The sequence below is a fragment of the Staurois parvus genome, unplaced genomic scaffold (genome assembly GCF_062004578.1).
Source record: "Staurois parvus isolate SC_StPar_1 unplaced genomic scaffold, SC_StPar_1.0 ptg000358l, whole genome shotgun sequence".
Taxonomy (NCBI): domain Eukaryota; kingdom Metazoa; phylum Chordata; class Amphibia; order Anura; family Ranidae; genus Staurois; species Staurois parvus.
In genome coordinates, this window is record NW_028318154.1 from 2,282,695 (window position 1) to 2,308,283 (window position 25,589).

A 25,589-nucleotide genomic window follows, 5' to 3' on the forward strand; every position below is an offset into this window, starting at 1 on the left:
CACAACAGGCAAATGATATCTAGAGGTGGTAGGAAGGCAAGTGGGCTGAATCACATTCATCCTCGCTAAGCTTTGCTTGAAGATGAAAAGCTCAAAATAGCTTTAACACCCACTGTATGCAAAACTTACTGGCTGCAACACATTCCATTATTGGAAGTTTGCAACTAATTAGTAGCTTCATGAAAAATCTTGTCTTTAATTTATGGCATTCCACGTCCATTTGCCAATGTTTAGGTTTTATATAGTGCCATCTGTTCTACATTACTGTCTAAGCACTGAAGGACGGACAGCTTCTTACATTCTTTTTTTCAATTGATTCCAATTGGTCTTGTGTTTAGCATTCTGTGCCCAGTCATTAGGGAAGCAGGTTGAAGCAGTAAGTCTTGAGCTGTTGAGTGAATGGTACTAATGGGCTGATTCTAAAAAATGAAATAGTGTTTGGATTGTGGAATCTCGATAGGAAACCGTGTGCCAACATGAGCGTTGTTTCTATGGCAAATGTGAAAAAAATTCCGTTCCTTGTGTGCACTAGAAACTAATACTTTAATTTGTCCTTTGTAATGGAAATGTTCTAGATGCAATTTCTATTTTAAGAATAATTTAGACTATATAATAATTACTGTGTAAACGTTGATGTTATTTAAGCAGATATTTTACCTGAAGAGAAAAAAAAACTATGCTTGAGCAGAAACCGTATATAAATGTGTTTTACTGGCCTAATTGTATAGTTTAAATATTAGAAGTAGTGGTATAAAGAGTCCATTTCCATGGGCACGTGCTGCCTGTACTTCTCAGGGCATTGCTTGACACACTCTTGACATTTGCCAACATGCATCGCTGTCTCCTGAGTGGTTCTGATTTTGAATAGTTGATTGCAGTTTAGGGTAGTTGCTCTTGCCATTGCTGATAATTTTTTTTGCAAATCTAGTGTCCATTTCCGTGAATACTTGACCTACTTTTTTTATGCGTGTATACCAATCATTGTTCCCTTTTGTATGAGGAAGAGGGACATTTAAAGTGACACTAAGCTCTCTAAGGTTAAGTTCACACATGCAGGTTGCGTTTGAGCCGTTTCTGCATTGCGTTTTGCACCTGCGTTTTTTACGCATTTTTCCACGTTTGCGATGTGTTTTTGCGGGGGTTTTTTTCTTTAATTCTTGTTGCTAGACCTATTTTAAAACCCATCAAAAATGCAGCAAGAATGCAATACATACTTTTCTGCAGCGTTTCCATTGAGGTCTATAGAACCAAAAAAATGCAGCTTTTTGCGTTCAAAAAAGTCCCTGAACTCTGAAAAAACGCACCTGGTAAAAACACTCAGTTGTGAACATGTCCTGTAAGAAATCATGTTAACTGGACTGTACTGCATTTCTGGAAAACGCTTAGGTGTGAACTTGGGTAAAGGATATCCTTATTCTCCAAAAATATTCCATACACATCCACTACCTAATGACCCTGTAATCTAGTCACTTGGAGACCAAGACTTTTCTGACACTTTTTTGTGTGTGTTTAATGAAAAAAATCTGTGTTTTTTGGTAGAATATTTCTTAACACCCAAACATATATTTTTTTAAAGCACCCTAGAGCAGTGGTTCTCAACCTTCCTAATGCCGCAACCCTTTAATACAGTTCCTCATGTTGTGGTGACCCCCAACCATAAAATTATTTTCGTTGCTACTTCATAACTATAATTTTGCAGTGGGAGGACTAGTGCCACATTGTTGGTATCAGTGGGAGGAATAGCGCCCCATCATTGTTGTCAGTGGAAGGAGTAGTGCCACATCACTGATGTCAGTGGGATGAATAGTGTCCCATCATTGGTATCAGTGGGAGGAATAGTGCTCCATCATTGGTATCAGTGGGAGGAATAGTGCCCCATCATTGGTGTCTGTGGGAGGAATAGTGCCCCATCATTGATGTCAGTGTGGTGGAGGGGGGAATAGTGCCCCATCGTTGGTTTCAGTGGGAGGAATAGTGCCCCGTCATTGATATCAGTGGGGAGGAATAGTGTCCCATCATTGGTGTCAGTGGGAGGAATAGTGCCCCTTCATTGGTATCAGTGGGAGGAATAGTGCCCCTTCATTGGTATCAGTGGGAGGAATAGTGCCCCATCATTGGTGTCAGTGTGGGAGGAATAGTGCCCCATCATTGATGTCAGTGTGGTGGAGGGGGGAATAGTGCCCCATCGTTGGTTTCAGTGGGAGGAATAGTGCCCCATCATTGATATCAGTGGGGAGGAATAGTGTCCCATCGTTGGTGTCAGTGGGAGGAATAGTGTACCTTCATTGGTATCAGTGGGAGGAATAGTGCCCCTTCATTGGTATCAGTGGGAGGAATAGTGCCCCTTCATTGGTATCAGTGAGAGGAATAGTGCCCCATCATTGGTGTCAGTGGGGGGAGGGATAGTGCCCCATCATTGGGGTCAGGGGGGGGGGGGAAAAGTGCCCCATCATTGGGGTCAGGGGGGGAATAGTGCCCCATCATTGGTGTCAGTGGGGGGGGAAATAGTGTCCCATCGTTGGTGTCAGTGGGGGGGGGGGAAATAGTGTCCCATCGTTGGTGTCAGTGGGGGGAGGAATAGTGTCCCATCGTTGGTGTCAGTGGGGGGAGGAATAGTGTCCCATCGTTGGTGTCAGTGGGGGGAGGAATAGTGCCCCATCGTTGGTGTCAGTGGGAGGAATAGTGCCCCTTCGTTGGTATCAGTGTGGTGGAGGGGGGAATAGTGCCCCATTGTTGGTTTCAGTGGGAGGAATAGTGCCCCATCATTGATATCAATGGGGAGGAATAGTGTCCCATCATTGATGTCAGTGGGAGGAATAGTGCCCCTTCATTGGTATCACTGAGAGGAATAGTGCCCCATCATTGGTTTCAGTGGGGGGAGGAATAGTGCCCCATCATTGGGGTCAGGGGGGGGAATAGTGCCCCATCATTGGTGTCAGTGGGGGGGAGAATAGTGCCTCATCGATGGGGTCGGTGGGGGGAGGAATAGTGCACCATCGTTGGTGTCGGTGGGGGGAGGAATAGTGCACCATCGTTGGTGTCGGTGGGGGGAGGAATAGTGTCCCATCGTTGGTGTCGGTGGGGGGAGGAATAGTGTCCCATCGTTGGTGTCAGTGGGGGGAGGAATAGTGCACCATCGTTGGTGGGGGGGGGAATAGTGCGTCATCGTTGGTGTCAGTGGGGGGAGGAATAGTGCCTCATCGTTGGTATTAGTGACACCAATGATGGGGCACTATTCCTCCCAATGACACCAATGATACTTACCTTGCTGACCCCTGCTCCAGCCTGGGCTCGCTCTCTCCCTCTCCCATCTACAGCCAGCATACCTGGCTGCAGCAGCAAAATTTGCACTTACCTGTCAGCTCTCTTCCTTCTCTGGCCACTCTCCTCTTCACTCGCTCCGGCAGCTCCCCCGCCCGATCTTCTTTGATCTAAGTGCGCTGCCGCTCGGCTCCTCCTCTCCAAGCGCCACCTCCTCGCCGGTGATTGGCCGCCTGTGTGCCTCTCCTGAGCTACAGTTCCGGTGGCCAATCAGCGGAAAGGAGGCAGAGCTGTTGAGTGATCCTGGAGGTGTGGCCAGGTGACGGGCAGCATGTCATCCCGCCCACACATCGCCTGAGACAGAGGAGCAGTGTCTCGGTTCCTAAGACCATCGGAAATATGTTTTCCGATGGTCTTAGGCGACCCCTGTGAAATGGTTGTTCGACCCCCAAAGGGGTCACGACCCACAGGTTGAGAACCGCTGCTCTAACAGGAGGTCTGATCACAGTAACAAAAAAAAAAAAAAAAAGATTTTGGAGGAAAGCAGTGGAAGGTAGTTTTTTGAGTTAAGGTAGAACTATAGGCAAAACCTATTCTTTCATTTTGGATAGAGTAAGGGATGGTTATGACCCGTCAGATTTTTTTTTTTTCTTTTTTGCTATCTGTATCCAATTGCGGAGATTTCCCTTCACTTCCTGTCCTATAGTAAAACTGGAAGTGAGAAAATCCCTGCAAATTAGGGGAATTCTTTGGGGACCCCCAGGTCACCAGAACTAGTGTCCCCATTGGAAGGATTCCCCTCTATTTCTTTTCTGGGGACAACTCAACATTTGGTATTTACTTTTACGTTAATTTTCAATGATACTGGTAAACAGAACAACCAGAGAGAGGGTGAATTCTCCCTGATGGGGAAACAGACAGCAATAAAACTTGACAGGTGTTCTAATCCCTCTCTACTCTAGCCAAAACTAAAACACATTCTGCCTTTTGTTATACTTTTAGGAATACTTACTTGAATTAAAAAAAAAAAAAAAAACATAATTTAGTGTCGCTTTAGAGAATAAGGCATTTACACCAACACAGCCCTATTCAATGGTGCATGATTTTTTAAATAAACTTTGTAAATAATTTGTTTGTCAAGAGATCGCTAATACCTGGTCAGGACTTCTCCCTGTTAGGGCAGTGTTTGAGCTCTACTGATGCTCCCAAGTGCTAAAATGGATCTCACACAAGGGCGGTGCTGTAAGATCTAATGCAGGCCGTAGACTGGTCGTCCGCACGAAAAATCAGCTGATATTCACGCCGTTAGTGGGGCCAGCCCGTCGGCCGTTTTTCGCGGATCTCCTCATTTATTTTTATCGGTCATGCTGGAAAATCCGCAAAAAATGGCTGTTTTGGTGGCAGCATCGGCAACTGGGCCAACCGATTTTTCATTTATTTGCCGTAAATTCGGCCAATAAACAGCCTGTCTATGGCCTGCCTAAGCATGTAAGCACATCTGTCGGCTGACAACGCCTTTGTGGTCAGGGATCTAGAAATGTGATGGAATTACTGTATAGCAATGGTAGAGGGGATACATGAGATGGTGCAGATTAGAGGGCTGACAACACAACTGAACATTTGGCAACATTATCACACACACCATTCCACAGAGGAAAGGAGGGCACAACACCAGCACTGGCAGGACCAACAGGTAAATACATGGGTCAAACTTAAGTACTTAATAGATTTTTAAGTTTGAGAGTGATAACATGATCTTTAGTTAAGGAAATTCATCAATCTGCCTGGACTTCCCTCTTAATTACGAACCTCTGCAGCTGATGTTACAAATATTGGTCATAAATGGTTGTTCATGACCTAATTGTTAATTGACACTTGGAATTTAAAGTGTTACAAAATCTAGTACCCTGCATTCACTATATCTGGTCTCCCACAATACACACAACATGGAAGCACAAAACACTGCTTAAAATTTGTGGGAGGAGTTTTCATTTTGCTCTAGGAGGATACAGAACCTCTGACCTCTGTCTGGACAGTGCTGATTGGCCCTGTGCTGATCACATGCTCTCTCTAAAGGAAAAAAAAAACACCTCTAGCAATACACACCAAACTGGGCATGTGCAGAGCGACGCCACATGACATGTCTTATCAACAAATAAGAGGGAGAGGATTAGAGAAGTCAGGATCAAACATCCTTTTTACACAATGTGGAGGATTAACCCCTTAGGTTCCACAGTGAGTATAAGCATGCTTCACTGCATATACAGAATGATTTTACCTTTGTGGGTTTAGTAACACTTTAACTCAATAGTAAGCTCCAATGCTAGGTTATATGTACCTGCTGATGCATTCCATAAACATTGCAAACTGTTAATGCAGTCCTTCATAGGTGCTTATGTTTGCAAAAGCCAGAAAGTAAAATTAATCTTTTTTTCTGGTCCAACTATTGCAATTACTAAAGAAATTAATAAATCATTTGCTTGGGTTTTCGTTTCACGGCAGACTGGGCTGTCAGATATGCACAAATATTTCCAGTTTTGATCTGCTAGGTTTTTTTTTCTGGTCTCTTAACATTTTATTTTAATGAAATCTTTACCCACTTGCCATACTATATCTGGCTAAACAATGGGCAGGTACCTCTGTAGTAAGAAGCTGATATGCTGTGCTGATACCAGTCTGTGTCACCCTTTAGCATTGGACATGTTCTTCTGGAGGGAATTCCAAACAAATGGTGCTTCTTGTGTAGAGTTGCTACCCCTTTCTCAGTTGACTGAAAGAGGTCCTTTTGATTCCTTATTACTTTACTAAACCAAAGCTGAAAAGTTAAAGTGGTTGTCTATACGATATGCTTTAAATGCTTACCTAGTGAAGTGACTGGCCTCAAGTTATACACAAAGATGAAACCAATCCTACTACATAAGTTGTACCTGTTTATCTGCTCTCTCCTCTAAAGCTCTTCAATGTGCACAGTTTGCACAGCATTTGTGAGCTTCAGGAGGTAGGGATGTAATGTCATACACTGCATAGCATAGAGCAGGGAGCTGAGTGTAAACTGACTCCTGAGTGGAAGTAAAGGACACACACTCCTCTACACAGTCTCAGAGAAACATGCACAGCTGAGGCTACCAATTATCTGGAGGAGGGGCAGGATGTCTCCCAAGAATGTTTAACCCTTTCCTGCCGACTTCACACAAATATGCAGCCTCACATAACTGGGCTTTTTTCCGTGGGGCTGCTTATTTGCATACCTGTCTTTGTGCTGGGAGTGCGCCACTCGGCGCGCTCCCAGCACAAAGACCGCAGTGTCACTGAGAGCGCCGGGTCCCATTCGAACGATCGGGTTTTGGGACTTCCAATTCTGGGTCACATGATCGCTGTGATAGCCTCTGATTGGCTATCACAGTGATCAGTCACTGTACAGCCCGGCCCCCTTGTTTTTTTTTTTTTTCTCTCTCTCTTTGAATGGAGAAGAGAGGTACATTGTATCTCTCTAACTCCTGGCATAGAGAGAAAAAAAAAGTTTGTAAAAGAAAAAAAAAAAAAAAAGATAAATATTAAAAAATAAAATAAATACCTACATCAAGGTTTGATCTAGTTCAGTGCCAGGGTTAGTGTTTGGGTCAAAGGTCAAGATCAAAAGGTCATGGTCAAAGGTCAGGATTAAAAAAAAATTTGGTATCAGTTAGTGTCAGTGTCAGTGTATTTTAGGTAAAAAAAAGACAAAAACAAAATGCGCGCTATTGTTTCTGGGCTGTACTACGGGTACAAACAACAAATAACATACACATATATGATATCACTGCGATTGTCAAGAGCTGGAGAATTTATTTTGGGTTGTTCTTTGGTGGTAGGTTATGGTAGTAACAAGAAACACACAGTAAAAAAAAAAATCATTTTGTTTTATTTAGCTATTTTGGGCCAGTTTTCCTTTGATCATAAAATAAATCAGGAGATATCCATTACTATTTACCACCAAATGAAAGCCCAATTTGTCCTGAAAAAAATTAAGTATAATCCACCTGGATGTACAAAGTAGTTGTGATGATATGGACTGTTTTATTAACACAGGTCAACGTTGCAGAATTGTGCTTAGGCATTTAGATTTGTTTTACCCTTAGCCATGAAGGGGTTAATGTGGACATAGACTGTCAGTGTTCACTCACACAGAAAGCCGAGAAATGAGAAAAGAGACAGAACTCCCTGTAGGTGCTTTGGGTAGAGGCAAGTAAACACTGTAGAAGGATATTCTTTGTTCATTTTTCTTTTTTAAAACCACTTTATTAATACCAAGGCTCTTTTTTTATTTTACTATTCTGTGCAGTTTTGGATAATCCACTTCTTGGGTTTTGAATGCTGTCAAGGGCTCTGTTGGAGAGATTTACTTTCACTTCCAGATCTGTTGTCAATTGTTTCACCAGTTAGGAAACGAGGGAAAATTCTGCCGCAGGAGCCTAAAATGCGACTAAAATCTGAGAGAGTTGTAGCCATCTGCTAATCTACCAAAAAAAAAGCATTTCTGTCTCTGCCTGTGTTGCGGTTTCAGAGTTCCTCTCTGCCTGATAAAATATCAGCGGCACAAGGAATGAGGGAGAATTTCTTCAACAGCGCCCTGGATATCAGTAAAAACTTGTCAGGGGTCCTAAGCCTTCCATACTCTGTCAGAAATGAAAATCATTGCTTTGACTGGACATATTCTTTAATCTTGGTACTACCTGCCTTGTTAGCAATGTTTCATGCTAGTGCTTGAAATGTAATTTGCATCACTAGCAGAAATAGCTTTTTTGCTTTCTTAGTAACATTCTTGTGTTGATGAGAACAAGTTAACCATAGACAAGTGACCTCACTTTGAAAGAGAACTAGTCAGGAATGAACAGTTGCAGCAATCTGGTTCTCCACCTTTCAGTTATTATAGTATGGTGTTACCTCTCACAATAAGAAGAAAGAGGGTAAAACTGTCAGTTAACAAAGCTTTTAGTTTTCTTTCATGTGATCCTGACAGCAGCATTATTGTACCTAAGTTTTTTTAGGTGTCTGTTACCTTCAGGCAGGTAATAGCCTTACAGCTTTAGGCTCCATGCACACGGGGTGTTTTAATAACGCTGGTAACTTGAGCTGTGTAAAGTCGCATTAAAAATTTGAGTTTTTCAGCGTTTTTTTTAGCATTGTTTGCATTAGCGTTTAGTGGCTTTTTTTTAGCATCGTTTCTTTTTTACTGGAAAAGTCCAAAAACACTGGTTTACATTTTACAGTGTTTTTCAGCATTAGATCGTTATAACAGATAAAAAAACTCCTAGAAACTCACTAGTTCTGGGGGCTTTTTCCAGCCAAAAAAGGCTGTGTGTGCATGGACACATAGGATAACATGCTGGGGAGTTTACTGGCTATAGAAAAAATCGTCAAAAGCCAAAAAAAGGCAGCTGTAAATTCATCCAGTGTGCATGAGGACTTATACTTCTGCTCTGACAGGAAGAGAACAAAATAATAAAAAAATAAATCAAGAAAATCTTTGAAAAGGAAAATCTGCACTATTCTATTAATTTGGACTGGAGTTTACAGATGGCCATTATGGATTTGTTTTTTTTAAGCCCTTCTCTAGGCAAATATCTTTCCTTCCCAGCCCCTTTTCACAGCTTAAAAAATAACTCTGTAGATTCTTTTATTTTTTTTTTTTAATTCTAATTCCTTACCTAACTCCATCATCCATGTGCCTAGCCAGGGCTACTTCTGGGAGTGACATGATTTAGGGCTGCAGTCTGTGCCCACAACAACCAGCTGTCTCTTTATGTAGTCACCACTCCTGTGCATTCTTCTGGAGCTTTGCATTACACCATCACTGGACAGAAACTAGGAAGTTTCCATGTCACCAAGGCAGCAACATTGACATCCAAGGAGGGACCTTCCTCCTCTTTAATGAAGAATAGACTTGGGACCTTGCATATCACATGACTACAGATTCAGGTAAGTAAAAGGTCAACTTTTAGTTGAAGGGCAAAAGGTGGTGAGGGTTAATTCCAAGTTCAGCGTTAATGACCAGTGTAACTTGTTGATTGCAAATAGCCAATAACAGAGTGTTGACTTGGTGAAGATTGGGTGCGTTCATAGTTCCACTTTAAGGACCAGTTCACACCAAAACGCAGTGACAAGGTGTCATCTGTGCTTGTTTCCCATACTGCACGTGAACACACTACTCTTGCAAGTCGAATGCGGGTGCCAATTAAATTTTAATGTATCTCGCAAACATGGTGCATTTGAAGCCACTACATCGAATGGTACTGCAGCACCATGCAGTTTGGTGCAGTGTGTTTTGAAAAAGTAGTGCTTGCACTACTTTTTTTTTTTGTGTTCCAGTGCATTTTTCAGACTAGTCAAATGAATGAGCTGTCAAAGGGAACTTCACGAGAACAGACGGGAATCACACCGTAATGTGCACACTCTGGCATGAACCATCCCTTACTACAGACAATATTCTGAAATGGATAAGATGTAGACCATTTTGATGCTGTCCAAGCCCCCTCTGGTAAAGTACAAACCAATCTAATCAAAAGTTTGAGTTATTACACAATGTTCTTTTGTGTAAGAACTTTCACTATAAATTTCTCTTTTTTTTTTTTTTTAGTACTAAATTAGCAATCTATAGTGTTAGGGAAGTTTGGCTGTATGTAATAAGAACATTGTGTTAGCGCCAAGTAGATGTCCCCTGTTGTTAATGATTAATGCTTCTAAGAGGGAGTTGACCTCTTTTCTACATTCTTTAGCTGAACTGTTGGGTTATTCAGTATTCACATCATGAAAATGATACACTCTGACTTGGAATCCTAATATTACTATAGTAGTTCTCCTGTCCCCACATGAAATCTCACACCACAATGCCATGTGTGTGTCCAATGTTCTAGAGCTGAGCTGTCATCTGTAGAACAGGCCTGTGGGGCACACACAATGGTCATTTGCACAAGCCAACTCAGCACATTTTTAGCTGGGTGTCTTGGCTTTCAGTACATTACTAAGGTATACATGTAGTCTCTTTTTATTAAGAGCCTACATTTAACACTAAGTATTGAGAAGTCTAGGTAACTCTCTAGTTTATATCTACTTAACCTCAGACCATTAACATACCATAGTGAAATTTTACAGTACGCTGCTTTGGTTTAGCAATGAACTCTCTGAAGTAGTAGGGTTTCATTCCTATGTGCATTGCATGATTTATGGACATCTGCTGCCAGTGTTGTTTCATTCCAGATATTTTTACTGCCAACAGGGAGTGGACCATTTATTTTTATATGTGGTCCAAATTTTATTATTTTTATATATATTTATTTATATATATATATATATATATATATATATATATATATATATATGTATGTATGTATGTATGACCCAAACAGTTGTAACATGCATAGCCTTAATTCTATTATTACCATTCTATAGTGATTTAGCTAGCTTATTGTATAGAAAGTGCCAACAGACATTAGTTGCAATTTTGAAAGCCACAGAAGACATTTAGGCTCATTCACACCATGTGTCATGTAAAACCCAGACATGTAACCGCTGTCATTTTGATGCTTGAGATGTGTTACCTTAGGCTCCCCAGTCATTTTAAAAGGGGCCATTTCACACGTTTGCGAATTCATTTTTAATGGGATGTCAATTTGAATGGGTGGCCACCACACATAAGCCTATGAAAATATAACCTGTTCTATTTGTTACAATACAACACATGCAGCACTACCTCTGTGTGATGTGGTACACAATAGTGCACTCTGTATGTGTGTTGGGGTGTAATTATCACATGCCTGATAAAGGGGTCCTATGAGACTCTGAAACGTTGCTCTAGCTGTAACTATGTGATTGCTTATTAAAGCTTTGGACCCATATTGGAGTACTTTGATGTGCTGCTGACATTTCTCCCCTGTGATGTTTCTCGGTTCCAGCCGATGGTCACTGTACAACACCTACCTACTTGTATAGCCACTCTTTGATGCAGGAACGTGTGCGTTGGGGTTTTGAAATAGTGTTTGGGGTCTAATTAAGAATACATTGCAACATATCACAATACAAATAGTGTGTCCTAATGCTGTAATGATCTGTAGTTTGAATAAGCCTTAGGGAAGCATAACAAATTTTTTTACCCAGTCTATGTAGAAAGAAACCCTAAGTTCTATGCAGACTAATCACCGTTCGGATTAAAGTGGTTGTAAAGGCTCAAGGTGTTTTTTACCTTGCATTCTATGCATGAAAATAAAAAACATCTGTGTGCAGCAGCCCCCCCCAATTCTTACTCAGGCCCCATCTCGATCCAGTGATGAGCACGAGAGCAGAGACTCTCTGGGGACTCCTCATTGGCTGAGACAGCAACAAGAGCCATTGGCCAATAATAGCCAGTGAGATGAGGAGAGAGCGGGGGCGGGGCCAAGCTATGCTCCATGTGTGAATGGACACAGAGCAGTGGCTTCGGGCGAGCCTGCTTGGATGCCCCCATAGCAAGCTGCACTCAGCAAAAGGAAGGACCAGGAGCGCTGGCAGGGGACCCGAGAAGAGGGGGATCTGGGCTGCTCTGTACAAAACCACTACACAGAGCAGGTAAGCATGACATGGTGTTTTGTTTTTTGTTTTTTTTTAAATCTGCCTTTAACCATTAGCCGCCCGGCCAATGGCCGTTTGGCGGCTTCAAATGTGTCCCTGCATTCCGGGTGCACGCCATTTGGCGTGCTCCCGCACATGCGCCGTTTGCGCTAATGCAGAGCGGCGCAGCAGTGCGATCTGTCACCGGCCATGTACCTCGGACACGGCCGATGACAGATCCGAGTACCGGCTCCCGTTGCTGGTACCATGTGACCTGCTGTGACTAATCACAGCAGGTCACATGACAGTTGTATACAATGGATGGCTTCATTCATGATGCCATCCATTGTATACTAGTGCCTAGCTGTGAATGGTCACAGCTAATCACATGCACATGTCATATGATTAGCTGTGACCAAATCACAGCTAAGCACAAAAAAAAAAAAAAAACTGAATGAATCGATTTCATTCAGGTAAATGCTTGCTTATAGCAAAGTAATTCTTTGCTATAAGCAAATTGTGTAAAAAAAGAAAATACTGATCACTTCCCCAAAGTAGTACAATGTTACTATGGTAACATTGTACTACTTTGGTCATAGTAAAATATGAAAAAAAAATCTTAAAATATAAAAAAAATGTAATAAAAAATTAAATATAATAAAAAAATTAAAAAAATATATATATTTTTTTTTTCATACTGTCACAAGTCAGTGTCCCTGTTCACCACCATGCCAGTTATATGATGACGCTGTACTGCACTGGTGACAGTATGTAAAAAAAAAATAGTGAAAATAATTTTTTTAATTTTTTCATTTTCCGAAAAATTATGACAAAAAAATACACGTTCAAAAAACTCGCCATGCCTCTTATGAAGTACGTCGGACTGTCTACTCTGCAAAAAGGGGTCATTTGGGGATATCTGTACTATTCTGACATTCTTGGACCTCAAGAAATTAGATTGGCCGTCAGTACTTCAGGATTGATCAATATTCAGATCTATACCATAGTTTGTGAACTCTATAACTTTCCTACAAACTAAAAAATACATCCTAATTTGGGTTATTTTCACCAAAGACATGTAGCAGAATACATATCGGCCTAAATTTATGAAGAACAATTATTTATTTGTAAACTTTTATAACAGAAACAAAGAAAAATGTGTTTTTTTTTCAAAATTTTTGGTCTTTTTTTGTTAATTTAGCAAAAAATAAAAACCCCAGCGGTGATTAAATACCACCAAAAGAAAGCTGTAGTTGTGTGAAGAAAATGATAAAATTTTAGTTTGGGTACAATGTTGTATGACCGCGCAATTGTCATTCAAAGTGAGAGAGCGCTGAAACCTGAAAAATGGCCTGGGCAGGAAGGTGTAAAATTGCCCGGTATTGAAACGGTTAATATCACTTTGAAGTGTATGTATAGCCTAATTTGTTCGAAATGTCTGTCAATGCTTTTTTGTGTCTGTGTGCCATTGCGGAGATGTCTCTTCACTTCCTGTACTTGAGACACAACAAGAAGTGAAAAAGTCAGCAATGTGAGGGAAACTCCTCTCAGACTGTTGTCACCAGAACGAGTGTCTCCATTCCTCACCTAGATACTGGGATTCAAATTCTTTTCTATTCTATCCAAAACTCAAAGATTTGGGCTATAGATTGACTTTGGCTCAAAAAGAACACAAATCCTAATGACTATGGCTTTATTTATATTTCATTATATTAGGTGGTGCTTCATAAGGTGGACCTGGTCAATAAAATAGTGATGCATATTCTAGATCTTAGTCCACCTTAACGCATGTGCAATAAACCAAACAGAATATATAGTTGAGTATGCAGCTGTGGGATAAGCATGGTAAACAAAAGTATTCAAGAGACGTATGTGCTGCGCAAAGTGTTCATATTATGCATTGAACTGTGTTGATGGTATAACTGGGCGTTTCCGAACTCCTTCCCAGGAGAGCCCCTAAGAGGGTCACAGTGCACAATGATGCCAGGTCTGGGTGTACAATAGCATCTAAAACTATACTGTGTATTCATTTGCTTGATGGTTAAGAAATTGGGTTCACTTCAATGTATTCTAAACACACAATGAATGCTTAGACGCTGTCACAGAACAGAAAAACCATGTTTAGCTGTATTTCTTGAATAACTTGCTGATGGAATTCGGTGTTGGCTGCTTTATCTGCATTGTTGCATAACAAATCACCCATAATAATAACCACGTTTGTATGTCTACTCTAATATATGAAGCGGAGTTCATTCAGCTTCACTTCTTCACCATATATGTGATGTGCAAAATAGTTACTGACACAACAATGATGTATAGCTGGGCCTTAATCAATAGAACATATTTCTGACAGCAAGACAGAGCTGTAACAAGTTTGTAAGAACAGCTATGGCTTTTTTTTTTTTTTTTTTTTTGCTCTTAAAGAATTCAGACACTGCACTTTATTTCTTTTGCAGTCTACATGATTAGTGTTTCAACTAGCATTCACATTTTCGCTCAGAGCAAAGCTTTATTTGTATGCCTTAGATGTCATGTCCTGCTTAGAAAGTGCTCAGCGAGGTTAGCAATGGCTGAAAACAGAGCCTCCATACAGTACATGATCTGGATGAACAATCAGCATCATACATGACTAATGCATCACTAATTAAGGCTTATAAAAAAAAAACAAGTCTTCCACAGCTGCATATTGGATCAAGCTTAATCCCCCTGTGAAATGTTTGCATAAGATTTTGCTTAGTAGTTAAATATCGTACTTTACATTGAGTCCTATACAGAACCAGACCAGTGGTACATGTTTTATAAATGTATTATACAAAGCAAAAAAAAACGCAATTTTCCTAGCCCTGTATGAAAACTATCACCATCAAAAATCCTACCTTCTGTTTTTTTTTTGTGCAGCTCTTTTGGCCCTATTTCTCCTGTAGGTCACAGGGTGCACTTAGTTGTGTACTTCTGTGACCCATATTCTGCAAAGAGCGGACTAAAGGCTGCTGTCGACTGATGTCACTGAGCCAGTTCAAGCACTGCAGAGACTCCGACTTTATAGGCAGGATCTACCCAGATTCCTGACTGGCAACTGGCTCAGCCTCTCAATGAGCCCCTGACAGCTTGAGCCAACTGCTTCCACCACCTGCACAACCTGGTGCTCCAGTGAGTGCTGGAGGGGTAAAGCAGAGTGTCTGTGACTGATGGTCACCAGTTCTCTGCTCACTGAAAACCGAGCGATCAGCGGTGTTTGATCGCTTGATTCTCTGTGGTGATAGTGGACCATTGCAGCATCAACCTAGGTGAGTATGTAAGTTTATTTTTTTCATTCCCAAACTTCTCTTTTAAATACTGCATTGTTATTACTGGCATAATCATATTACCAGTCTGCCAATTACAAACACATGCCTCTGTTTAAGAGCAAGCTGGCATACAGTGAAGGAAATAAGTATTTGATCCCCTGCTGATTTTGAAGGTTTGCCCACTCACAAAGAAATGATCAGCCTAAAAATCGAATGGTAGGTGTATTGTAACACTGAGAGACAGAATAGCAACAAAAAATTCAAAAGAAATGCATGTCTAACAAATTATGCACTGGTTTGCATGTTCATGAGGGAAAGAAGTATTTGATCCCCTTCACAAAACATGACTAAGTACTTGGCGGCAAATCCCTTGTTGGCAATCACAGAGGTCAGACATTCTCTGTAGTTGGCCACCAGGTTTGCACACATCTCAGGAGGGATTTTGGCCCACTCTTCTTGGCAGATCCTCTCCAAGTCTTTAAGGTTTGGTGGCTGATGTTTGGCAACTCGAATTTCAGCTCCCTCCACAGATTTTCAATCAGATTAAGGTTTGGAGACTGGCTAGGCCACTCCAGGACCTTTAATTTGCTTCTTCTTGAGCCACTCCTTTGTTGCCTTGGCCATGTGTTTTGGGTCATTGTCATGCTGGAACACCCATACATGACCCATTTTCAGTGCCCTGGCTGAGGGAAGAAGGTTCTCACCCAAGATTTGACGGTACATTGCCCCGTCCATCGACCCTTTGATGCGGTGCAGTTGTCCTGTCCCCTTAGCAGAAAAACAACCCCAAAGCAGAATGTTTCCACCACTATGTTTGACAGTTGGGATAGTGTTCTTGGGGTCATAGGCAGCATTCCTCCTCCTCCAAACACGGCGAGTTGAGTTGATGCCAAAAAGCTCGATTTTGGTTTCATCTGCACTTTCAACCAGTCCTCCTCTGCATCATTCAGATGTTCAGTGGCAAACTTCAGACGGGCCTGGACATGTGCTTTCTTGAACAGAGGGACCTTGCGGGCACTGCAGGATTTCAATCCTTGTCGGCGTAGTGCGTTACCAATTGTTTTCTTGGTGACTGTGGTCCCAGCTGCCTGGAGAATATTGACAAGATCCTCGCATGTAGTTCTGGGATGATTCCTCCCTGTTCTCATATTCATTAAAACTCCACAAGTTGAGATCTTGCATGGTGCACCAGACCTAGGGAGACTGACAGTTGCTTTGTGTTTTCTTCCATTTGCGAATGATTGCACCAACTGTTTTCACCTTCTCACCAAGCTGTTTGGTGATAGTTTTGTAGCCCAGTCCAGCCTTGTGTAGGTCTACAATCTTGTCCCTGACATCCTTGGCCAGCTCTTTGGACTTTGCCATGGTGGAGAGTTTAGAATCTGATTGTTTGATTGCTCCTGTGGACAGGTGTCTTTTATACAGGTAACACAATAAGATTAGCAGCACTCCCTTTAAGAGACTGCTTCTAATCTCAGCTTGTTGCCTGTATGAAAGACACCTGGTAGCCAGAAATCCTGCTGAATGACAGAGGATCAAATACTTATTTCCCTCATGAACATGCAAATCAGTGCATAATTTGTTAGAAATGCATTTCTTTTGAATTTTTTTGTTGCTATTCTGTCTCTGTGTTACAATACACCTACCATTTGATTTTTAGACTGATCATTTCTTTGTTAGTGGGCAAACCTTCAAAATCAGAAGGGGATCAAATACTTATTTCCTTCACTGTAGCTGGGCACCTCCTATCCTCTCCATTTCATAATTTTTGTTTTAAGCCCTACCTTGATTAATTTTGGCTACGTTCATTTATACCATGGCTCTCCAAACTATGGCCCTTCAGCTGTTGAAGTACTACAAGTCCTATCATGCCTCTGGGAGTCTTGCAAAACCTCATGGGACTTTCAGTTCCTCAACACCTGGAGGGCCATAGTTTGGAGACCCCTGATCTATACCATTGAATTGATTTATTAAAACTGGAGCACAGGAAAATACAGCTGCACATATGCCTTCATCCTCTAGTCTTCCTTAAAAACATGCAACTAGAATAGATCCTGCTCAGGGCAGTATTTTCTGTTCTAGTTTTAGTGGTCACATTACATAACTTAAAAAACAAAACGCATAACTTTTTAGTTGGAAAGTTGTTTATGGTTCTTTTGTTTTTTGTTGCTCACTACAGTGGTTGTCTACTAGAAAGTTATGGCCACCATAATTTCCTTGTTCAACAGCAAATTCACTCACTGTTCATGCAATACTCCAGTGTACAATTCATGCTTTAGAGCCCTGCAGGATTATTCTTTTCTTTGTGGGGTTGTTTTTTTTTTTTTTTTGTTTTGTTTTTTGCAACAGCAGAACAGCAGGAAAAAAAGTAATCTTATGAAAGATGACTAATTTACCTATAAAATGTGTAGTTGTAAAACATGCATGAGGTCTATGAGTTATTATTTGTAGACTGTTCTGCCTCCATTGTAAATTCCATAGATAAAATGGAGATTGATGACTCGACTATACACACAAATAGCTCTAACACAGAAATATTAGGTGGGTACTGCTAAAGATTTTATTTTGTTGTAAATGTTTTAATTTTTGTTCCTTTTTTTAGACTGCTTACATTATTGGCCCTGAAACCTAAAACATGAGTTGTTTAAAGTGCTTTTATAACATTCACAAATGTATGATTTTATGTATTCCAAGACCTTTTATGAATCTGAAGTATTCAGAACATTTTCGTAATCTTGGTAAAGGTTTACCAAGTTGCCAGTTATTTGCAAATAAAAATCATCTTGGATCTTCTGTGCCAAAAGAAGTCATATACGTTAAAGGGAATAATATTTATAAAACATCTTAGAACCTACAATGGTTGAGCCAAGTACAGACATTTAGGAATCGTCACAAAAAGTACATATAATGAAAGATTGCAGAATTGTACAATTTTATTTGTGAATGTTAAAGGAGTATGTTAAACCTGTCCATCACGTATTTTAGGTTAATTTGGTCTTTTACTTCTAAAAATATTTTTTATGTGAAAGCCTGTCACTTACCCATTTTAATATGAATTAGCATCATGTGATGTAATGCTGATTTACATAAATGCACATTCATTATTTTTGTATTTTTTTTTTCATGTTTTTGGTATGCATCCATTTATTTTTGGATAATTTACATAAATAGCAGTGGAGTATTTGCTCTTTTTTTCTTTTAGGTTGTTTTTGATAGATGTTATTTACTGTTTCTTGTATTATTGTTGCCTAATTTTAAAGAACCAAGTAGTAAAAAGGTTAAATATTAGCTCAAGGAACAAAACATTCTACAACTTTGGCTTTTATAGACAGAATATACTTTTGATCAATCATGTATTAAAAATGGGCCCAGAATTTTAATTGACACACTTTTTTTTGGCTACCCCATTTTAAAAGCCAACATATTTTACATTCAAAACTCCTTGGATGCAAAACTAGCAGTACTTTTTGGAAGTGGTGTATTTTTTCACTACTGAATTCACCCCAGGACATTAATGCATATTTAAAAGTCTTTTCTTTGTGTTTTTTTAAATCTTTTTCTCTTCCTTAATATGATTATTTTAAGTATAATTTAATTATAAACCCTACATTATTTTTTCCCATCTGTATTGTAAGGTTTGTAACTAAAGAGACAGACATGTACTAGCAAAACCTAATATATTAAAATTGGAGACTAAAGGTTACCATAAGCATAACATTTAATGCAAATGTTTTACAAATGCTTGGCTTTAAAACCTTAATAAAGAAAAAAAAAACTAATTTGATTTATAGATCAAAGTAAATTTACTCACTATATTCTTTAAGATGTGCATATTTAACTTTTAACCCAGATTGAGCAATATGGACACTATCAATATTTGTAAATTTATTTTTCAAAATGTTCTCTTTTGAAACATCAACTCTAGGCATTCTACTCTAAAATAAAAAGTATTCAGATCTCTAAAGTTTGAATGAGCCCAAAAACAAAGATCTCATATATTGCAGCTTACCAGTCTTTAAAAAATAAAACTAATGCAACAATATATAAAGTTTTTTTTGTACATTTTTGCCTGGTGATCCTTCCAAAAACACACTTCTGTCCTGGGATGACAACACTCTCTTGTCCTTCTGTATCAGGACAACAGAAACAAGATAGGGCTCCCCTCTCCTGTTGCTCTTTAGCCCTCAGAGAACAATGTAATTGATAACATTCAGCACATGTAGAGAACATGGGACATTTGTTTACTCAACTTCTCAAACAGATATAACAAATACTTTCCATGTTGCATTTAACGCACCAAAAAGGCAAATACACTATGTTCATTGTTAAGGTGTACATAAACATTAAGAGTAATGGGACCATTTATGTTATAAAAAGCAAAGGCAATAAAAATGGAATAAAGCAAAAATCCTAATATTCATCATGGGCAACAGCTATATTTTTCCCCATAATTGCTTATATACTTGCAAGCTTATATACAGTATATGTGTGTGTAAATATATATGTTGTCCCTTAACACTATAATACAGTCTGTGCCTATATTTTTATTATAGTTTCATACGCTGCTTAGTCTGTGTGTATAGTCGAAACAGTGAAACATTTGTGTTACTAAATTAATAGTTACAACACATTCAGCCAAGGACAAACTGCCATTCAGAAGTTATCAGTTTATGTGAGGGTTGTGTGTTTATATTGGGGTATTATATGAAATAAACTTTCCTCTTCATCAAATTAAAGTAGATTAAAACTCTAAATGGACAATATCTAGTTTGCTAAAATATTATAAACAATTGCCATGATTTTTTGTTTTTTTAGTTTTCTTTTATTCATAAAATACTGATATCACCTTTTTTCCATCTATTTTTGCATATCAATGCATCTGATCTCCTCTAGCCTTTTTCAGACAGTTCCAGCCTTTTTCAGACAGTTCCTGTCTACGTGCTCCAGCATCAACTGCATATTAACCTGGACAGGATTTCTGATACCTGTAACAGTGGACCATGCCTGTTGGCATGGTTGATTTTAGTCTGAACTAGGGCAGCTTGTGATAGGGTGACAATGTAAGAACACAGTTGAGAGAATGTTGTCACCCTATAACAGGAAGTGCCTGAATAAGGATCACCCAGTGTTCTTCATGAAAGCCGCAGATTTGAAAATTCAAAATTAAATTTTGAAATTAAATTGTCATATTAAGGCTTGTATGAGAAAATAGTGATTGGGTTTTATCTCTAGTTAAAGTTATTAAGAATCAAAACTGGAATCCTATGACTTTTATATTACATTTGGCCTGTAGCTTTGTGTACTTCTGTTGACATTAAGCTCCTTGGTGAATGACAATTTACAGTAGGGCAGGGGGCATTATCCCTTATATAAGCTACATTAGATTGTCACAGTATCCAGAATACATTCATATTGAGTATACATGTTTAATATACACATGCTCTGACATAAACATTTAGATTTTTTTTCTTTTATTATTGTGTGCGCCACATAAAATGTATTAAATTAATTATAATGCCATCAGTATTAGACTTTGTACATTAAATTCTCCCCAGGCCATAGTTATGACACTTAGAATAGTATATGTTATTTCAACTTAATTAATCAAACATGACAATGTGACACATTCATTTTTATGCTGTCAAGATGATGGGGGAACATATGTATAATTGCAGTAGACATTCTTGATTATCAAGTAAATATAAACAGGGACTTCACAATCTTCCCTGAGAGTTGAAGTTTAACACATTTTTTTACCAAATCCAAACCATGCATTATCCAATACCAGAAAAGAGACAGAAAACTTGAAAACATGAGATGCATAAATACACTTTTTTTTATATACGTTTGTCACTTTTTTCATTAAATATATGAATATGTATGGTATTGTTTTAAGCACTTTGAACAATAAAATGACAATAGCTTTTGTTATTTATACACTTTAACTTAGTTAACTTTTTGTCATATTTGTTGCAGGGGTGATTCGTGAAAGTTATCTCAAAGGTCACGACCAGCTTGTTCCAGTCACACTTTTGGCCATTGCTGTAATTCTTGCTTTTGTCATGGGTGCGGTCTTCTCGGGAATTATTGTGTACTGTATCTGTGACCACCGCAGGAGAGATGTGGATGTGGTCCAGAGGAAAGACAAAGACCTTAGTCACTCCCGTAGAGGTTCAATGGCAAGTGTTACCAAGTTAAGTGGACTCTTCGGTGATGGTCAGGGCAAGGAGCCTAAACCGGAGGCCATCCTTACACCTTTAATGCATAATGGAAAACTTGCCACCCCAGGCACAACTGCAAAAATGTTAATCAAAGCTGAGCAGCATCACCTAGACTTGGCAGCTCTACCAACTCCTGAGTCCACTCCAACTTTGCAACAAAAGAGAAAGCCCAGCCGAGGTAGCAGAGACTGGGAAAGAAACCAAAATATTATCAATGCCTGTACAAAAGATATGCCACCTATGCCATCACCTGTTATACCAACTGATTTGCCTCTTCGTGCATCACCCAGCCACATTCCAAGTGTAGTAGTACTTCCTATAACTCAGCAAGGGTATCAACATGACTATGTAGACCAGCCAAAAATAACAGAGGTGGCACAAATATCTATTGAAAATCAGAGTTCCACTCTAGAGTACAAAACAATTAAAGAGCACCTTGCCAGCAAAAGTCCAAATCACGGCGTCAACTTGGTGGAAAATCTAGATAGTATTCCACCAAAGGTACCTCAAAGGGAGGCTTCACTAGGTCCTCCAAGTTCCTCAATGTCCCAGAATGGAATGGGCAAACGAATAGACATGCACTCTTCAGCATACAGTGTGGAATACAAGAGAAACTATCCTACAAACTCGCTCACAAGAACTCACCAATCTTCGACTCTCAAAAGAAACAATACTAATTCATCAAATTCGTCTCATCTCTCCAGACATCAGAGCTTTGGTAGAGGGGACAACCCTCCCCCTACTCCACAAAGAGTAGACTCTATACATTTCAATGCTGCTCAAGGGCAGACAGTGACTCTTACAAGGCAGCCTAGCATCAATGCTTATAACTCTCTGCCCAGATCAGGTGTGAAACGTACTCCCTCCTTAAAGCCAGATGTACCTCCTAAACCTTCATTTTCATCTTCTATTAAGTCCAATGATGCATGTACATAATTAGATCAGATGGGTTCAATACCAGCTAAAAAGAATTTGCCATTATGAGCCAGTGTACTGCAACTTCATCAATAAACTTCAATTTCCAAGAAGGCTATCATAAAGCTACAAACTCTTTGGAAAGGAAAGTGAATATTTTCTTACAAAATTATGTGATGTATGGTTTATATTTACAACTGCAGGACTTGCACACACTTATAAACAGTTGTCTTTGTTAAGACTTAACCCCAGAACATCACATCTCATGAGCCAAAAGCACAAAGTTGAATGTTACCTCCCAAAACTCCTCCAGGACTGGTAGACGGAGGGTAGAAGAGTAACGGACAACGAGACAAAGGAAAGGGACGCATGACTTCTGAGACAATGCTAACGCAAAGTTAAATGAATGGCAGACGTTTACTATGTGCAGATACTGTGAAATGCCCATCAGTGTTACAGCCGCTTGATTAGCAGATGGATGCCTAACTGGGCGCGGCTCCTCCTGATCTCTGCTACACTTCTCTTTATATTAAATAACATGTGACCAGTTAACAATAGTAACTTTGATTATTTATTGTTCATTTTGTCTTTCCTAAGGAAATGACTGTCCTGCAAATCACCTTATGAGCAGCTTTGTGGAGAAAAAAAAAATGACAATGAACTTATGATTCTTATTTAACATGACACTGCTAACTAAAGTAGTTGAGTTATTTTTTTTTCCAATAAATTGGCAGAAGATATAATTTTGTGCTGGCATTCTAAAATTTGGATTGCATTTCAATCTTCCTTCATGTTCATCTTCTGTTCCTTCTTTATCAATTTTTTTTATACTTTTAACTCTATCATCTCCAGGAAGGGCATGTGACTTCCATGCAGTATGTTGCAGAACCATCCAGATCCGATAGGATTAAAAGGGGAATATTTATTTTCTGATTGAAAGGATTCACTGGCTGGGCCTTTGACATTTATTTTTCATTTCATATAGAAACAAGGATCTCACTTTTAATTTGACTTCATGTAGGAACTGTAAAATCCTCCTTGTGATATATCTTGCACTCCTGTGTACGCCATTGCTGTCAGCATTGTCTCGTCAGTAGTGATTATTTTCTGTGAAGGCACCATTTTGTGCTGTGCCATCCTACTTCATGTTGCATGTACGTCAACAAATGAGATCCACCGATGGTGTGAACTTGAGTAATCTGCCAGCTTTGAAACCATGCATAGACTGATCTTACAGGTTGTTTATGGGAAAATTCTATCTGTGAATAACCTTTTCTTCCACATGTAAATTTGTGCCTTACACCTTGAGTTTTGTGTACTTGTGAGCTGTAGTACCTAAACCTTTTCCTATCAGATACCCAATAATTATTTACCCATACCTCCATGCTCCTGATCAGTGCTTGCAGTGCCTGCTGGGTATTTTGGAACTAAATCCACAGTAGTCTGGAGAAGAATGTAGCGGCAAGACACAGCTCCATGATCCCTCAGACAGTACTGCACCCTATAATACATGTGATCATTCTGGATGTGCCAATCTTGTTCTTAGTCCACCCTTGTATCATACTATCAGTATGTCCACTGTTGTGGGTGGCATTTACCTTTCCCAATATTACCCCTTTACTCTATCATATCATTTCAGTATGGTGATAATATGCATCAGCTAATGTACTGTCTTCATGTCTGGTGTGCACACTGGATGTAATACGGAATGTGATTGGCTGGCATCCGTAAGAACTATCCGAACCACACTCACAGTATGTATGTACAGTCTGAAATGAAGTTAGATAGTTTTAAAGCAGGCTGGCTCCTGCTGTAATTGAATACTGCTAGAGTAGGGAAACCAGAAGGACATTACAAATGATTTTTTATTTCTCATTTTTTTTTTCCATTTGATTAGTTTCTGTTCAGAGGATATATTTTACAAAACCTACCATAACATCTGTATCAACATACTTTAGAGACCTTGTTTTTTTTTATTTGATCTTTTGTGTTGACTTTTATACCAGTTTTTTTAGATTTTATTTAATTGGTTGAAATTAGTTATTTAAAGACCTGTCATATGTAAGTGATTTTACAAACTCAAGATGGGTTAGAATAATGTGTATAACAAGGGTGGTTGCATTTCATTCCATTTTCTCTGGTTTGTCATTATTACACATATGTTGTATTATTTGTGCTTGTTAGGAACTCAAACAATTTTTCATCTCTTGCTCTGTATGCCAACAATAGCCATAGTTAACGGCTAATGTTAGGTAGGTGATTAAATGTGACAGTGGACTTTGTATGACTGAAAGTTGTCGCTTTGCAAAGGAAGCCTAAAATTCTATCATAAAGACAAAAAAATTGTTCTGTTGCTCTTTGTGTCCAAGATAAATTAAACTATTCTGCCATTCTTAACTTTGTCATTAGCTAAACTATTTGAACCATTATTTCTTCATTTCTATTTAAAGGGTTTCAAGTATGAAAGTCTCCAGTAAATTAAATAAGACAAGAATGCTCTAACATTGTCTGTTAGGTTAGTGTTTGGGATGCAGGGAAAATCTGGAGTTGCAGTTATATTAATAGTGCATATTAAGAACCAGGGGTGGGATTGGAAGTACTTGTTTTAAAAAAAACAAAACAAAAAAAAAAACCTTGCTACTTAGCTCTCTCAATATACATAGCCTTTCCCACTCCCTCTTCTACAGGTCCATACTTAAACCTCAGTTGGCTGTGACCGACTGTTAAGAATCTACGGCCTGTTTGCTAATGTCCTATAGACTTAAATAGGACTTACCCATGTAGCAGGAGCAATATCCTAATCAGGTCTCTGGGAGTATAAATTGCCTGGCACTAGGTTTTTAGTGTCCGGGCTGCAGATATTGTGTGAGGTATGCATGGATACAATTCTATGTATTGAAGGGGCTGGGATTTTTTTTTTTTTTTTTTTTTTTTTTTTTAAAGCACTCCTGTAAAAACGCTAGAGGATTGGTAGGAGAGCATAGGCAAGAGAAACTTGATTTTAATTCTGATGTATTTGCTGCTCAAATCATTGTTTGGGACATGATAGATTGGAACAGGGTTTTTGAACCACAAAACTAATGTCATAGGGGATTTATGGTGCCTAACATGGTTGTTCGATATGGATGCCGTGTCTATTTTCTGTCACGGCACTCCTATTCTATGATTTGAACTGCAATTAAATCAAAATAATCTGTGTTGCATCTGTTTGCCTTTTGATGTGGACTTAATGCACTTTAGCTCATAAGGGAAGAATGCATGAAGTGACCATAGTATAGGTTTTTAATAATATGCGATAGCATAGCTTTTAGCCCATTTATTCCATAAAAACACAATATAACAG

At 39.3% G+C, this 25,589-nt stretch overlaps 1 protein-coding gene across 5 annotated transcripts in view; it reads left to right on the forward strand.

Moving 5' to 3' along the window:
• SEMA6A (semaphorin 6A) overlaps positions 1-25,589 on the forward strand; it is a 273,665-nt gene that overhangs the window by 219,250 nt on the left and 28,826 nt on the right. For 3 of the 5 annotated variants that reach the window (XM_089684822.1, XM_089684823.1, XM_089684824.1), the window contains one exon: positions 21,087-24,643. The exons of the other annotated variants lie outside the window; for them this stretch is intronic. In XM_089684822.1, the coding sequence (XP_089540948.1) occupies positions 21,087-22,267 (1,181 nt within the window). In that variant the 3' untranslated portion in view covers positions 22,268-24,643. Of the gene's footprint in view, positions 1-21,086; positions 24,644-25,589 lie in introns of those variants that run through there. 5 annotated transcript variants of the gene reach the window in all.